The 16668-nt window shown below is 41.2% G+C and overlaps 1 protein-coding gene across 1 annotated transcript in view; it reads right to left on the bottom strand.

Annotated features, from left to right (window-relative positions):
• The window catches only part of LOC125891165 (monocarboxylate transporter 1-like), a 33472-nt gene extending 17396 nt beyond the window's left edge, over positions 1-16076 (bottom strand). Inside the window, exons 1-2 of the mRNA XM_049580195.1 lie at positions 15863-16076; positions 90-399 (exon numbers count right to left, since the gene is read on the bottom strand). Coding sequence (XP_049436152.1) covers positions 90-306 — 217 coding nt within the window. The 5' untranslated portion in view covers positions 307-399; positions 15863-16076. The remainder of the gene's footprint in view (positions 1-89; positions 400-15862) is intronic.
• Positions 16077-16668: the final 592 nt, after the last annotated feature.

The raw sequence follows: 16668 nt of genomic DNA, 5'->3' as shown, positions 1-16668 counted from the left end.
ATGTCTAATGGGAATAAATGAATAGTGGCAGAAAACACACCAGGACCAAATGGACCAAAAGCACTTTCAAATACACACACGCCACTCACCTCCAGCGTACATGACCGCCAGCATGATGGATGAAATCCAGGACACCTGACTGGGTGTGGCCTCGAAGATGGACTCTATCTCTTTGAAGAACACAGTGATGGACTTGGGGAAGGCGTAGGAGAAGCCGATGGAGATGAAGGCCCCCACCACCACCGCCCAGCCCCAGCCACCTTCAGGAGGGGTGTACCCCACAGGCCCACCTGTTGCTGGAGGCATGTTTGCTCAAGAGGAAGAACAAGAGTGGAGAACAGCTGGGTTCAGAGGAGACGACAAGGCTGCAACAAGTGCACTGGGATCAGGACTCTGCACCTGTGGGAGAAACAGAGCAGAGAGCTGGTAAAAAATGGACACAGATGACGTAGAGAGGCGAAACAGATAAACACATACTTTATCCTTTCCTGCTTTTTTGCAGTTTTACCTAATTTGCTGTCAGCTGCGAGATGAAAAATGTAGGAAAAGAGGGAGGAGGAAGCAAAGAGGGAGGATAGCAGTGCAGTGCAGGAGAAGATACACACAGAAAAATAAGGAGGAAGGAACCAAAAACATTTATGTTTGTGCTCATTTCTCAAATCGCAATGCCGAGTGCTGTCATGGTGAGAACAAGCATCTGTGCCGGGCTGCTTGCCAACATACCAGCAGCAGACAAACAGTAGACATATTTAGAAGATTAGACCATGAGACCTTTGGTGTAAAATTCTGATTTTCCATGTTGTAGATTGGAGCTGGTGTAGCACACTAGACTTCCTGTAATAACAGCGTCCTCTGACATTTTAACCAGTGCACGCACATGCCTTTGTCATCATAGCAAACCAAAGTCTACACTTTTTTAAAGGCTGTGGGGAGGCTACTTAGACATCTGCCTGCAGCTTGGCAAGTCCCGAAATCTGTGTCTTTGCAGATAAATGTTGAATTGGAGACAGAAAATAAACACCAAGTACTGGCCAGTTCGTAAACCACTGACTCTAAATAAATAACTCAATATTCAAATGTTCAGAAAAATATGTTTATTTTGAAGGAAACGTTACTAATAACATTAACGATATCTCTGTTCTGGGGCGTCGGTGGCTTAGTGGTAGAGCAGGCGCCCCATGTACAAGGCTGTTGCCGCAGCAGCCCGGGTTCGAGTCCAGCCTGTGGCCCTTTGCTGCATGCCCCCCCGCCCCCACATTTCACTGTCTTGACAATTAAAGGCAAAAAATGCCCTTAAAAATATCTAACAAAAAAAAAGATTCTGTGTTCTGTGTCCAGTCAGCCGTGACAGTGTGACAGTGAGCCAGCGTGCACGATACCAAGCTTTACCTTCACTCACAAAGATAGCTTACTAAAGTTGCACTTCTCTTCTACAAAACTAGAGATTCAAGTTCTCAGTAAACGTGCCAGGTAATAAGATACCTGCCAGTGTTGCCTGGCAATCAAAATGGCCTGATGAACCAGTTCTTTTATGGCAGTGATAAAGAAAAGCAAACCAGCCCTGACGATTACAAACTTATCCAGTGACTGAGCTTTAAGAATGACACCAAACTGATGGGTTATGTCTAATACTGAACTAACTGCAGCATTTGATTAATCATTTTAGTAGCATAGGCCTTCATTCACAGTATGGGTGGAGAAAAAAACGATTCATTTAAGTGTCACGATTTATTTTTTTTTAACCATTCTTTAATGACTGAATTGATATAACTCAAATGTGGAGGTTGAAATAAGTCTTATTGTGGTAGTCTAGTCCAGTCTAGTCCGATTAACATGACGTTATACCTGTCAAAAAAAACACACAAAGCGAGAAAGCAGAATATGGCAGACAGTCCGAGGAACCTGACCTTCAGCTGCCTGATTAGCAACGCAGCCTAAAATACTTTCTGTGCTGTTGTTACACTGATTAGACTCAGCCCGCTGTGAACTCTGACGCTGGGTTTACGCCAGCTGAATTCAAGTTGCTTCTGCCCACCCTCCTCCTCCTCCTCCTCCTTGCGAGTACTCTCCTAAGGGGCAGGAGGGACCCCGGGCTGCACAAAAAGACCATAAATTAAGTTTGTTATTAGTTTATTAATCACTTTTTTGTGATGTGATGCTACTGAATAACCTCTCGGACAGACTATGGTACATGATATGCCTTGTTTTTGGACATATGCCTCATAAAAAACAGATTCCAGAAGTAGATGATTCAACTATTTCCCAAAATCACCATTAATCGTAATCACTCTTCAAAAGACTTGCAGGACTCACAGCTACCAAAACATCTGGAAATCCCAGGGTTTCCTCAATAAACGCATCCACCTAATTGTCCTCTTTTCCCATTTAGGCCACACATCACCAGGCTATTTTTGGTCGGCTCTTACATAAACTCTGCTACTGTTTGGGCCAATTACCTTAAATGGACTCCAGGATACAAATCTACAAACCACACAGGGACTTTACACTAAATCTGTATCCTGATAAATAAAGGCACAGAGGCTGGCATTAGTGACATAACCGTATGACGTACAATGCTGACAGAGGATTCACTAACTTTGTAATAAATAATTAACAGCCATGCGTCTTGTGCTCCTATATGACATTTAGCCTGGATCATGCTGTAAACAACCACGCGCCGCCAATCAATACAAAGAAAATAGAATACATTCATTTGAAAATATAAATGAAAAGAGAAAAGATAGAAAAAAAGAAAATGCAAAAGGAAATACAAATCCTATCATGACGCCCTTTTTAGAAATTTTTATTTATTTATTTATTTTTTTTTTTTTTAAATAATTTTTGAGTCCATATGTCCGAAAAAAAGGGGACAGGGAGAAGCACTAAGCTTGTCGTGCCCTACCCCTAGTTTATACCCCTGACCAGTTAATATTTAAAGTTAAATAAGCAGCATACTGACTTTAGATTTGAGCTTAGATGGCAAAGAACATTAGTAATGCATCTATATAGATGCTTTAATATGATACATAACAATATCAAATTCTACAGTTTGTTGTATGCAGTGTAGCATGATATGGCATAGTAATTAATTAGATCATTTCCCCTTCTGCTTCATCTCTGTACCTGTTGAGAATTGATTGTTTAAGTCTGTTTTTGAATTGAATAATGTTTTTGCTGTTTCAGTTCTTCCTCTAGCCCATTCCATAAGGTTACACCATAGGAGGAGATAGTCATTATTTTAAGGGTTGTATGCATTACAGGTTTTTTAAAGTTCAATGGTCCCCTGAGGTTGTACCCCCCCTCCTTTTCCATAAATTTATTTTGTACATTACCTGGTACTTGATTGTATCTTGCTTTGTACATAACTTGCAAAACTTTAAACGTAACCAAATCAGTGAACTTCAAAATATGTGATTCCAGAAACAATCTGTGTGTATGGTCCCGATACCCTGTGTTGTGTATCACCCTTAGGGCTCTTTTTTTGGAGTGTAGTGATTGAGTTTGTTGTTGTTTTATATGTATTGCCCCAAACCTCTGAACAGTAGTGCAGGTATGGGAGGATCATTGTGCAGTACAGTGTGCGCAGTGATTGGGGATTGAAAATATGTTTTACCTTATTTATTACTGAAATGTTCTTTGCCATCTTAGCCCTGACATACTCTATATGGGGTTTCCAGCAGAGCTTATGGTCTAAAATCACACCTAACAATTTGGTTTCATATACTCTTTCTATTTCAATGTGATCTACTATCAGCTTGATGTCTATTTTGTTCTTACAATTTCCAAAGACCATACATTTTGTTTTATTTAAGTTTAAAGATAACTTGTTTCTGTCGAACCACAGTTTTACTTTATTCATTTTTGATGATAATACCTTCATAATCTGCTGGATGTCCTCCCCTGTACAGAATATGTTTGTGTCATCTGCAAACAATACATATTTCAATACTGATGACACCGAACACAAATCATTGATATATAAAACAAACAATTTTGGCCCCAAGACTGACCCCTGTGGTATACCACATGTAATTTCCATACACCTAGATTTACATTCTCCCAGTTGTACACACTGTTCCCTGTCTTTTATATAACTACCAAGCCAATTTGAGACAACCCCTCTAAACCCATACTTGTCAATTTTTCTTAGGAGGATATTGTGATTTAATGTGTCAAATGCTTTCTTCAAGTCCACAAAGACTCCCACGGTGTACATTTGTTTATCAATACTAGTTGTTAGTTCCTCGGTTAGTTCTATTAATCACATGAACTTTTTGGCTTTCACTTCTTTCTGCTCGTCATTTTACATCCTGTCTTTTCACCACAAAGAACGTCTATCACCATTTACAAAGACTAATGCGTATGTTACATGTGTAACTGTATGCATGAAGAAACACAAATTTAAACCTGACTGTTTGTTGCTCTGCGTCTGTCCTCTAACATTTAAATAAATTTGTCTCCTGTTAGAGAAATCTGGTCAAACACAGGGAGATAATTGTAATATGTTAAAAAGCCACATGTTTGGCATGTTTTAGGTCATTCTTTGTTATTGCTGAGCTTCATTTCCTTCCTTCAAGACAGTTTCACTTCATGCCTGTTAGGGATGTCCCTTTCAGTAATTTTGCTTTCCATAGCCAGACACATTAATTAATCAGTAACTAAGTGGATTATTTTTGTGAAAAAATAAATAACTTGAATACAACAGGCCTTTCCTTTAGTCCAGCTTTAGAGTCGCATTTCAAAGGTGGTGGAATTTAAATGCATTGTGATGTAAATGTTTTGCCTTTTATTTCATTTTCTGTTGGCTTTGCAGACAGACAGCTGGCTTGCTAGTATGTGAAATGCAGTATGCCAAAACTACCGTCTGGCAGTGCAGCTCATTTGGCGAATACCACTGGTAACGCCGTCCTGAACTAAACTGAAGAGTAGCAACGTTAACCTCTAGACTAACACTCGTAACCCCGTCAAAAACGTTCTCAGTGATTAACCATTGACATCCCTAATGCCAGTATATTATTTTGATGTACACCAAGTGATGTCTTTTCTATTACAGTTGAATTATTGGTCTGTTGAATATGAGATGCTTCTCAGTTTTAACCCACTGAGCATGATAACCCACCTCTCCAGCTCTACGCAGGTTTTCTTTCAGCCTGCACACAGGCTTTATGTTAGAGTCACATGATTAGTCTGACAGCAGCTCCTATATAAAACAAAAGGCAGCCAATTACAACAAACAGAATCTGGTTGTGTGCTACCTGCTCAGTATCAGGGATTTCCCCAGAAATTTGGTTAGCCACACAGCGAGCGTGATAGCTAGTGGATTCAGCCTCAGGATGTTGTGGAGGATTTGGGCGTCTCTCATCTAAGTTTGGTTTCAGTTTAGCTAACAATCTAAACAGTAGCTACACTTATGAAATATGGGATCTCTGCTGTGTGTTGTAGCGTCTCTGCACTTGTTCCCTTGAGGCTCATGTTGCATTTCACATGAGTGGATTTTTTTGTCCAAACATTTGCAGGAGCCAAGTTTATTTCAGTCAACATAACACGTCCACTATAATAAGCTGCTTGATGTCCAGTATACATTTTTCTCAGGAGTTGGCTGATGAAGCCAGACCGTAAAAGGTGAGTGAATATTGGACTTGCTGCACAAAGGAGGTGTACTGTTGGTAGGCTGTCGCATGCTAACACATAAGCCACAGCAAAAGAAAAAATTACTACTTGAAGCCAAAGGTTTGCTTAAGATAGGTGGTCTAATTCATCAGCAACATTTAGTCTGCTTTCTTTCTGTCACAGTTGTGTTTCTGTTAAGCAGCAATGCAATGGTAAGCAGGGACTGATTAGAAACTCCTCATGATGAAGGTTAGGCAATCAGAACTGGAGTAGACTGGAATGGGTACAAATATATATTTAATGGGGAATTCACTGAGAGGCAAGTGTTTGATTCAACTCACACACCCAAACGTAACTATGAACCTTTATGTTGGTTTGGGTAAGTGTGTGGTGTCACTTATGTGTGGTATGTGTGTGAGAGTTACCACATACATTTCTGAGCTCCACTTCAAGACTGCAGGAGCTCAGGAGGAAGACTATTACAGCTCTGCTGATCTGCACACTGCAGAGTGCCATCATGTGGCGCACTTCATCTCCTGGGCTTGGCACATGGGTTATATTACCACACACACACTAAAACAACTTTGTGCCACAGCTCTGAAAAGCAGGGCGGCACGGTGGTGTGGTGGTTAGCATTCTCGCCTCTTCCTCTCCGGGCACTCCAGCTTCCTCCCACAGTCCAAAGACATGCAGATTGATGCATGCATGATAACTCTAAATTGTCCGTAGGTGTGAATGTGAGCGTGAATGGTTGTCTGTCTCTATGTGTCAGCCCTGCGATAGTCTGGCGACCTGTCCAGGGTGTACCCTGCCTCTCGCCCGATGTCAGCTGGGATAGACTCCAGCCCCCCCGCGACCCTCAAGAGGATGAAGCGGTTAGAAGATGAATGAATGAATGAATGAATGAATGAATGAGCTCTGAAAAGCCATCACATTCAGGCCAACACCATCCAGTTTTAACTACAGAAATGATTTCATCTTTTGACATATTGCAGTATGAAATTTTGCAAAAACATTAATCCACAGACACAAAGATAATCTGAAACTCGCACTGACACACTGTAGACAGGGTTTACATTAACCAGCATATGCCGGCTTTAGTCAGTGTCACGAGTAGTTGTCCAGGAAATGGAAATATTAATGGCCAAAATGTCTGTTAGTAAATATGCCAGAACATAAATATATTCATTAATAGCATTAATAGCCAAGTATTGTGTGACCTATAAGATATGTTGCCGAGACAATTGTGCAGATCAGATTTTAATAACTAATCTATTTATCCACCAAAGCTGTAGAGAGTGCGTCCCTGCCTCTTAAAAGCACACAACACATCCAAGGTGGTGGTGGTTCTCATTTTAGATCAAACCAGATCAAACCTCTGCATTTTTAACCACAGTTAGCTAGACGGTGGATAGCAGCCTCAGTGGTGGTCACTCAGTTCAAAAGACAGCTTCCTCATTTAGCTTATTTTCAATTTATTTGAGACATACACTTAATACAGGCTAATATCATTATTTAATTGACAACAGCAAAGCTATTTATTTCATTTTTGTAGCCTATATGCTAAGTTCATAAGGTTTATGAGGAGCTCACTCTGCTGTGTGTCTCCTGACTATTCCAAAAATAAATAAACCATCAGTAGGTGGTAGGGCCTTCTCTAACCAAGCACTTCTTCTTTGGAATCGTCTTCTTACCCAAATTCATGAGGCTAGCTTAATCAACTCATTAGAAAGCAAACTCAAAACACATCTCTTCACATTAACATTTAACCTCAATTAGTCTGCCCTAAATACTAAACCACAGTTATGCAACTTATACTCCATCTATGTGCTCATGGTGACACACATGTTTCTGTCTGGGTTTTTCATGTGTGTCTCACTTCTGTACGTTTTTAATTTTGCTAATGCCGTTCATTACTATTTTATTTATGTATTATATTGCATTGATAATGCTTTGTATGTAGTTTAACTGCTTTGTAATACTGGGCTATAATAAACTTTGACCTGACTTGACTTGTGTGTTTAAATGTTGGCCATTATGTGGCTATTTCAAAATGTCTGATAGTTGTTGTATTTGGAAAAATAAAGGACATAGTGATCTTCAAATAAGAAAAAAGTAAAATGATTGTCAAAAAGAAAGTCTTGCGGAAACTGACTGTGGAGTCGTGATAAACTGTGAGAAGTTCATGATGACTAAAGGAATGATGCAACATTGGAAAAGAAAAGATATGATTCACCAGAATTTTGTCTTTTGGGCTTGATCATTCACGTTTTCAAGTCCTTTTGATTTCAGATTATTCATTCTATTACACAGATGGATTATTACCTCTTTACACTGCACATACACCTTATACTTCACACTTAAAAAACAGGTACCAACTTTTTAGATTTTGTCACATTATTGTATTTAATGTCACCCGTTTTATATTGTATTTCTGTTTTTAATTTTTGCAGTTCTTGCTTTTTATATTTTTATTTTCTCTATGCTTGCCGTTTTGCACTAAAATTCCAAAGCAGATTGATTGTATGTGAAAACCTCGGCAATAAACCTGACTGTGTTGGCTCGTCTTTCCTTTTGTGTACCCAGTGATCCAGGTCAAAGACTAATAGTCAACAAATGACAGACGTGTGTAGCACCTAAGATAAACAAAGAGTCAAACGGATGACGTCAGAAACGAAAGTCAGCATATCCGGGATTGTGTGAGAGCACACAGGCGGCTCCACTTCCTCCACACTTATCTGTTCTGGCGGTGTCTGTTCACACACACACATTAGCAACCAACAGCTGGTTAACACTCAGCAAAGACCTTGACATGAACCCAAGAAGTCATTAAACAACTTTTACTTTGTTGGCTTGTCTTCAGTAAGACAGTAAATGTCTGAGCACTCACGCTCAAACGAAACCACAGCACCACCACTCAAATCAATACTGCCTATGGGAGGTGTGTGCATGGTTATGTGGATTTATTTAGGAGAAAATATTAATGGTTAGTAAGCTGGGAGATTTTACATCACAAAACTTTCAACAGCCACTCAACACTGAACCCAGTCCAGAGGCTTAATTTTATCCAAGAGAGCAAATCATTGTTTCTGTTTAACCTTCCTCTCAAACTCTACACAAGCAACTGACCACCCTTGAAATCCCAGAGGGTGGCGGCTGAATCCAACTAAATGTCAAACCACTCAAATACTACGGCCTTGGTCTTAAATTATTACGACCTTGGCAGAGAGTGAATTACGCGTGATGACAGGTCATCCAAGGGCCAGAGAGTCCAACTGGCAAAGACCTGCTGCCTGGTCCTCTCATGTTGCTCACAGAATTGTTTGCAACTTAGCTCTTCCTCCGATGACCCCACTGACACACAGCCATGCATACTCTCACATGCTTGTGCAAACAAACACTCATTAGTTATCTCCTAACCAGTCACTAGACGTCTGCTTAATGCTATCTGTGATCTGGTTCACTGAAGCTACAATCTAAAGATCTAGCGTGACGGGTTTGGAGGCAGCTTGCAGCGAGGTTGCAGACTGCGACCAAATGATACTTCTCCTGTGTGCTGAGCGTGTAGGAGAACTACGGTGGCTGACGTGAAAGTCCGAATGGCCCTATCTAGAGCCAGCATTTGGATGTCTGCTCTGGGCTACTGTAGAAACATGGCAGACAGACTCTGAGGTGTAGATATCAATGGCTCATTCTAAATGTAAACACTTGATGTGATTATAAACTATTGAAAACATAGATATGGATATTACAGTCAATATATCCCCCTAAATCCTACACACTGGACCTTTAAGAGAAAAAAAAACACGTACCTTAATGTGCTACTGATTAGAGCTCTGTTCAGAGTACATCAACTGACAAAAACAAGTCCCAAAGTAGTCGTGACAAAGACAACAGTGCTAACTTGACCTCAGCTGCAGCATGGTCTTGCAGTATGGAGGAATGTGATGACTACAGGGGTAATGTTGCAGCGAGCCCTCCTTTAGTTCTGACATGAATCACTCAGAACCAGACTACACTACTTAAATTCAAAATATACTTTTGGAATAAGCTTTTAGATTTCTGTTCAGTCTCATGGCAGCACAGTTACACCAAAAGAGGCAGGCTAAAAAAAAAAGCACTCAAAACAAATAATCAAACTAGCTTGCAAAGCTCGTCTGTAAATGCATTCTCCAAACTGTTGTGTACTTGACACTGTGGTTTAATAAACTGAGACAGACAAATCAAACAAAGGATGCTGGATGACACCACGACATCCAAGTTCCTCTCTTCGTTACGGCTCACAAGCAATGTGCTCACTGTGCCCAAAAGAGCAACTTCGCTGCTGGTCTCAGTGGCCTGATCACGCCATCCCTGCGACCTCATTTTAGGTCACACAAGGAAATAGGGCAAACACAAACACACCCATACAGACGTTTATTTCACTTCTTATGTAATGTTTTTACAAGCCCTTGTTACATTTATGTGTGCTGGGATAGATGAACAGCTGTCATTCTACCATAACTGAGGTTATGATGCTGAAATAAAACTGTTAAATGTTTGTCAAAGAGAGACTTGGGGCCAAAACCTGGACTGGAACGAGAATAAGCTGGACTGAATGGCTCATACTGTGCTCCTGTATTATTCATCACAAACTGGTGCTGAAACCTACAGTCTTCAAAAGGCTTATACAAAGGTTTCATGTGACGTTTCAATCTAATTCATTTCAATCAGAATTTAAAAACTAAAATGTATCATATAAACACATCTTCGTCTACACATCAGTGCCACCAAATAACTCATGAGCACACATCTACAGCACCTCCTTGTCCAGTGCCAGCAGACTATTTGTCCATTTCAGCAACCTGCAATGTCGTCATGGACTGACCGGGAGTTGAATCTGACGTTGGGAACACAAAGGCCATCTAAGCTCCAAAGTCACATGGACAAAACCAGCTCTCTCAATAACTTATGGGGCAGGGGGCAGGGAGGCGATGGAGACCATAACCAGATATATCTTCACAGGTTGCAAAGTGATTCTGAATTTAGCAGCATTAACGGAACAAGATAAACTTATGCTTCACAGAAAATTTAAAAAAGACAACGTGACATTCAACACAAAGGTGACAACCGTTATTCTGTGGCCCTAAATTTAACTGACCGTTCCACGAACAGCGATTGTTCAATCATAGCATAGCAAATATAACTCAGCTTAGCAGGCCTGTCAAGCTTTGGATCAAATCAACATGCTGAAGAGGCGTGGATGGAGCTGTAGACAGTTAGATAATCTGTGTTTAAAGAGGGCGGAGGGTGTGTCTTTTCTCTCAACCTCCCAAAAGCAAAAAGACAACAGCAACATTGTAAGGACTGTAAACAGTGTGTTTGTTTGAACAATGCAAAATGCAGCTGTTAGCAATCTGGCCAACTGGTTTACTTCCTAAAGTAGTACTGCAGTGTGGAAGCTGGTCCAGGAAGCTACTATATCAGGCTGAGGTTTAGGCTAGCTGTCTTGCTCTTTATATTTGGTGGAGTTTATACTCCAGCAACTCTATCATCAATTTCGCCGACAACACACCAAGCAGCAGCAAAGTGCAGCTTGCGGTGAGCTGCCATTCAGTGTCTATGGAAAACTGCATCAGCCTGTCTGAGGTGTGGCCATCTGATTCTGCAGCAAAGTGGGGATAGAATATCTGGTTAAACTTTTATTGGCAAATTGCAGCCAGTGAATATCCACAGCCAATCAGTTAACAGAGTCCTGTGACTCCTGTGACAAGTTGACTTATGTGACAAAGATTCTCTTCCTGGGTCAAACACAAACACGCCTCCTGGCTGCAGAAAAATGTATTTGGACTACATTTTTGGACATGTAGCTTTAGTGTGATATTGTGTATGAGGATGCAAAGTGCATATTTAGGATCCCTTTTACAGGATTCTTGTTTTAAAGTCAGCCAGAGACAAGTGTTTTCAACCAAGTTATGAATCTAATATTTGCCTTATTAGCTAGCTAGCTACTGCTGAAAGATGACAGTTGTCATCCAAGATGTCAAAATCACAGTCACTGGCAGAAATGATAAGCCAGCTAGATTGTTAACTTCTGAAATCAGGGACCCATTGTTTCAAAAAGCCAATGTTATCACTACAAACTGAATGCATGCAGTGTGGGAACAGAAGGCTTGACGGGCTTAGCAACAGTGAGAAACTTTTTAGGAGTTTTGTGTGCCAGTCACGGAGGGAACCCACATCAGCTGCACCAGCTGATAAAATGGAAAAAGGACGTTGGAGGAATGCGACATTCAGTTTAGGGTCTGGACTTTACGGGAAGCAGACTTCACCAGTCGGACTGGATTTATGTTTCCATCTCCCCTGAGGACCCACCACTCTGTGCTGGAGCTTAGTTAGGTGTGTGTGTGTGTGTGTGTGTGTTTGTGGGTGGGTGTCTGTCTGTGTGAGTGTGTGTACCGGCAAAGCAGGACAACTCCTGAAGGAGTAATCAATGAGGCCATTCATTCTGCCTTAACAAACGCTCCCTTCACTAAAATGTGTTGAAGGGCCGAAGTTACCTGAAATCTCTTAGACAACAACAACAAAAAAGTTTCAGCTGGTGAAAATGTTTGAAGTAATACGAATGTGCCAAAACCTAACTCTGTGGTTTTCTTACTGTTTCTGGGATAACAGACTGACCTTACCATTAAAGGTTTAACACCAGGACACACACTGTCACAACAGTAATTAAAGATACTGTCTGGTTAGCTGGATTTCCCGAATTCTCATCATAGCGCACACAAAGACAGGATACTAAAGCTTAGAAAACCTGTGATGAGTGGGAAGGGAAGAAGGAAGCGGAGGTTAGCAAGGGCACTTATTCCTTTCCTGAATGTGTGAGTGATTTTTTATAGTCATCCTGGCCCCGTGAAATACTTTCCCCCCCTAAAACTCAACTATAAAACACACAAATACTAAGTAAAAGACATGAGGAAAAATTCAAGAGCATAACAGAAAGTTTGTTTTGCACAGTGAGCCTCAAAGAAAACCACTGATATCATTTAAAACCCACTACCATGCATTATACATTTCTTCTCCACAGCTTAATGGCTGTTAAGTACTTCCCAGATTAGCACTAATGTCCACTTAAACCTCGTCGGCATGGACTAATGACAGTGTCTCCACAAATATCTTATCTCAAACATTCAAAATGTGTGCACATACAGTCAAACATCCTTGCTTGCTCAAACATGTACAGCTGTGCCTGACCTGTACATACATACATACATACATGAAGAAACTTCCTCAAGGACACCACGTTGCACAGTTTTAAATGTTAGTTTTGCCTTGAGGCCATGTGAACAACCCGTGGACCCAAAAACTTGTGCAAATGTGCATGAACTGATACAGAAGATTGAATTTGTCTGGGAAATGTGTCTGAACAGAAAGGTTACTTGTGTTCATGTAATCAAATGCAGTACGGCACTTAATTTTCCAGATTTTGACGAGCATGTGAACCAGCCCCTCCCCGCAACAAACAACAGGTCTTTTAAATCTCTGATGCAGCCAATCTATCAGGTAAAACTATGGTTTGAGAACTTCTCCTTCCAGAACCCAAATTAAAAATGGTGTAAAATGGTGAAACGCGGCTGCTTAAATTTGGGATTTCAAAGCCGACAAATGAATGAAGCCAACCAGAGACTAACGACTTCAGGCATAAGCTCGCCCCACATCTGCTTCTACTTGTGGCTTTCCCTCTTAACCATTACCACGCTTCCTTTCACACACACATGCACACAGTATGAAAGACCTGCAACACACACCACTGACATGTCTCCACTCATTTTCTGTCCCCTTCCCTAGGCCTCAGGCTCACCCAACATTCCTCATTTATTAGCCTGATTTTCTGCAGAATCTCTTTCATTCGTTAAAAAACTGCGGCTCTGTTCATTCACTGATATACCTCCAAGGTTAAAATACTGCCCACGTGATCCTGTGCTTCCCATATTTATCTGCCAAAAACGCCCACAACAGTAGTAAGCTAGGAAAGCAACAAGTCATAGTGGTGAAGGTACACTTGTGTGCCATGAACCACTTGAGCCACAAGTCACAGCAATGAAGTTCATGCATTACAATAAAGATTGCACAATGGAGGCAAATTTTCTGCCACAGCCAAGATTGGGCGCCAGAGCATGTCCTGAGAATAAAAGCACAAAGAAAACTACAACTGGATGGGTTAGTTTTGGAGCAGCAGCAGTAACCTGATGAGCCAATTCCTGAGAGCAGTCATAGGACCCTTTTAAAACACGATTTTATTACATATTACACTTAGATCAGGCGTAAAGGTCCAAATACTGATTCAACACATTGATTTAACTACTCTGCCATCTAGGAGTGATGTTTTACTGACACCCAGAGGGAAACATTCAAGTGTCCGTCCTCCAGAGAGGTCACAGATCAGAGGACAGCAGGGTGACTCCATGAATCCAGCTCCTGTGACTGTGCTTTCTACAGGTTATGCTGCCACCAACACTGATGGAAAATGACATAGCAATCACTCACATTTAGAAAACACCCCCCGGTTACACACATATTATTAATAGACCAGCGGCGGAGTTCTCAGATCTTTTACTTGAGTAAAAGTAATAATACCAAAGTATAAAAATACTCTGTTACAGTTAAAAAACTGCATTCAAAATTTTGCTTCGATCAAAGTACAAAAGTATTAGCATCAACACTTAATTAGAGTACCAAAGGTAAAAGCACTCATTATGCAGAAAAGCCCATGTCAGAATAATGTGTATTATAATATTAGATTATAATTATTGATGTATTAATGTTTGCATCAGGTTTATGTTACAGCTGGCTAAGTGAAGCTAATAATTATGTAATGTCTGGTAGCTTTATTCATGATAAAATAAGGCTGTACCCGATTCAGAATTCTGTCAGTCGAATCAGATTTGGCTGTTGAACACGAATATTCAACTTTATTTCCATTTGGAGTTTGAGGCTTTGAATGCTCAGTGAGACATTAAGTGTGAAAGTGACATTCATGTAATATAGTAAACATGCTCTACATGCTATTGACTGATCGGAAATGCTCACAACATTTTTGCTGACACTAGATAGACTGAACTGTATGAGTTCCTGTGATATGCAAATCCATCACTTCTAAGCAGAGGGCAGAAGATAATGTATCTTGAAGCGTAACCGGGCAAAGCCTCTATTCCTCGGTGCAGCTGCGTCCATGTCCGCAGCTGCCTGAACCGAAGACCAGCATGAAAGTGAGAAGCGCTCACTTTGCGGTTAAATCTGGGGACCAAGACCTCTCCAGAAGTGAACTGCACACTACACAAATAAAGACTACACAACTTGAAGGAATCTCAGTCAACTGAGAGGTCTTCAACTGATGATTCAAATCTCTGACCTTTAGGAGGCAGCCCGTAAATAAACATTATTTTTGATCAGATTATGTATTAATAATCTGAATCTGCAGACTAGCTATAGTAACTATTGCTTCATAGTGGAGTAAAACATACAACCGCCTCTTAAGTATAAAGTAGCATAACATGTAATTACTCATGTACAAGTAATCTAAAATTGTATTGAAGTACAGCACTCGGGCAAATGTACTTCCCCACAGTGTAACAGACAAGCTGTGACAGTTCTGCAGGGACCATGGGGACTGCATGGGAGGCAGCGCGTGTGGCTGTTGTGTGATCTTTCCATTGAGCTTTGACCCTCAAAAAATCCAGCATGTGGAGCTCACTCAGCTCTGTGCAGGACAGTAACACATTAGGCCGCAGTCAAATGCGCTTCAAGTTTAAATCAAAGCTCAGGATCACCTCTCCTCCTCTTCGTGTCTGAGAGCTGGCAGTTCTGGCTCCGCGCCGACGCCGCTGAGTGACCCGGAGCGACGGGCTGTCACACAGCACAGCACCGGGCAGTCAGATGCGGACAGCTCAGCCTCACTGACTTCACTTATGAATGTAAAAATAGCGCCAGCATCACGCCACGCTGAATTAAACTACGTTGGCTGAAAACTGCCCTATAAAGCCGGTTGTTCTGAATCATGTGCGCGCTTTCGGAATGACAGGAAACTATAACGATAGCGGAAGCAAAAATAGAGGATAAAGTGGTGAAGCTAACAGAGGAGCGGAGCTAGCTAATTACAACTTAAGCTAGTCATTCAGCACAAGTTCAGACGTGAACAGAGGAGAAAAGAGCTGTTTTAATTCAGCAGCAGTGTCTTTGTCTCGACGGTTAGTCCAACACACACACGTTCACTCACCGGGGTCGTGTTCGGGGGTTCGGCTGAGTCCGGTGGAGGCTCGGTTCGGCTGTGAGAGTCGGAGTCTACCGGGGTGTCCTTGCTCTTGACAATGGCCACACGTTGATACAGCCGCAGCAGCTCGGGGTACCACAGACTGTGCAACTTCTGGGATGGTGATGATGATGACACTACAACCAGCGCGCATGCGTAGCAGAGCATGAGCGGCAGTAGAGGAATCTGATGAAACACACGTGCGTATAGAGGTGGAGAGGCACGCGCAGTTCAGTGACGAAAGCAGCACTTATCTATGAATCACGAACTGTTGGGCATTTATTTTGGCAGTGCCCTGATGTCTCTGTGCTGTCATTACCGGCAATACTGATGAGAGATTTTTTTCTGACTTCGGTGGAAGTGCTGTCTGGTTCTCTGGAAAATATCACACAGGAAAAAAAACCTCGTGGACACGATTAATCTTACTATCATAATATTATAATAATATCCATAAATGTAAAAGAATATGCTTTATTGGCTTTAGCAATGGGCTCATACATTAATTCAATTAAACACTCTAAAGCAACAGCTAGAATTTTTAAAACTGAATTATTGTGTTGCCATTTGTGCATTTTATATCCTTATAAGACATCTATAGAAAGATAAATCAAGGGCCCATCTCTTAAAAATGGGTTTGCTGGAAAAGTCCCTTGGAAATGAAGCCTTTATGTGTATGTACAGTGCAGGCCAAAAGTTTGGACACACCTTCTCATTCAATGCGTTTTCTTTATTTTCATGACTATTTACATTGTAGATTCTCACTGAAGGCATCA

Source organism: Epinephelus fuscoguttatus, linkage group LG7 (assembly GCF_011397635.1).
Source record: "Epinephelus fuscoguttatus linkage group LG7, E.fuscoguttatus.final_Chr_v1".
NCBI lineage: Eukaryota > Metazoa > Chordata > Actinopteri > Perciformes > Serranidae > Epinephelus > Epinephelus fuscoguttatus.
The sequence above is the reverse complement of the archived record's forward strand: the minus strand, read 5'-3'. Positions and strand labels throughout refer to the sequence as shown.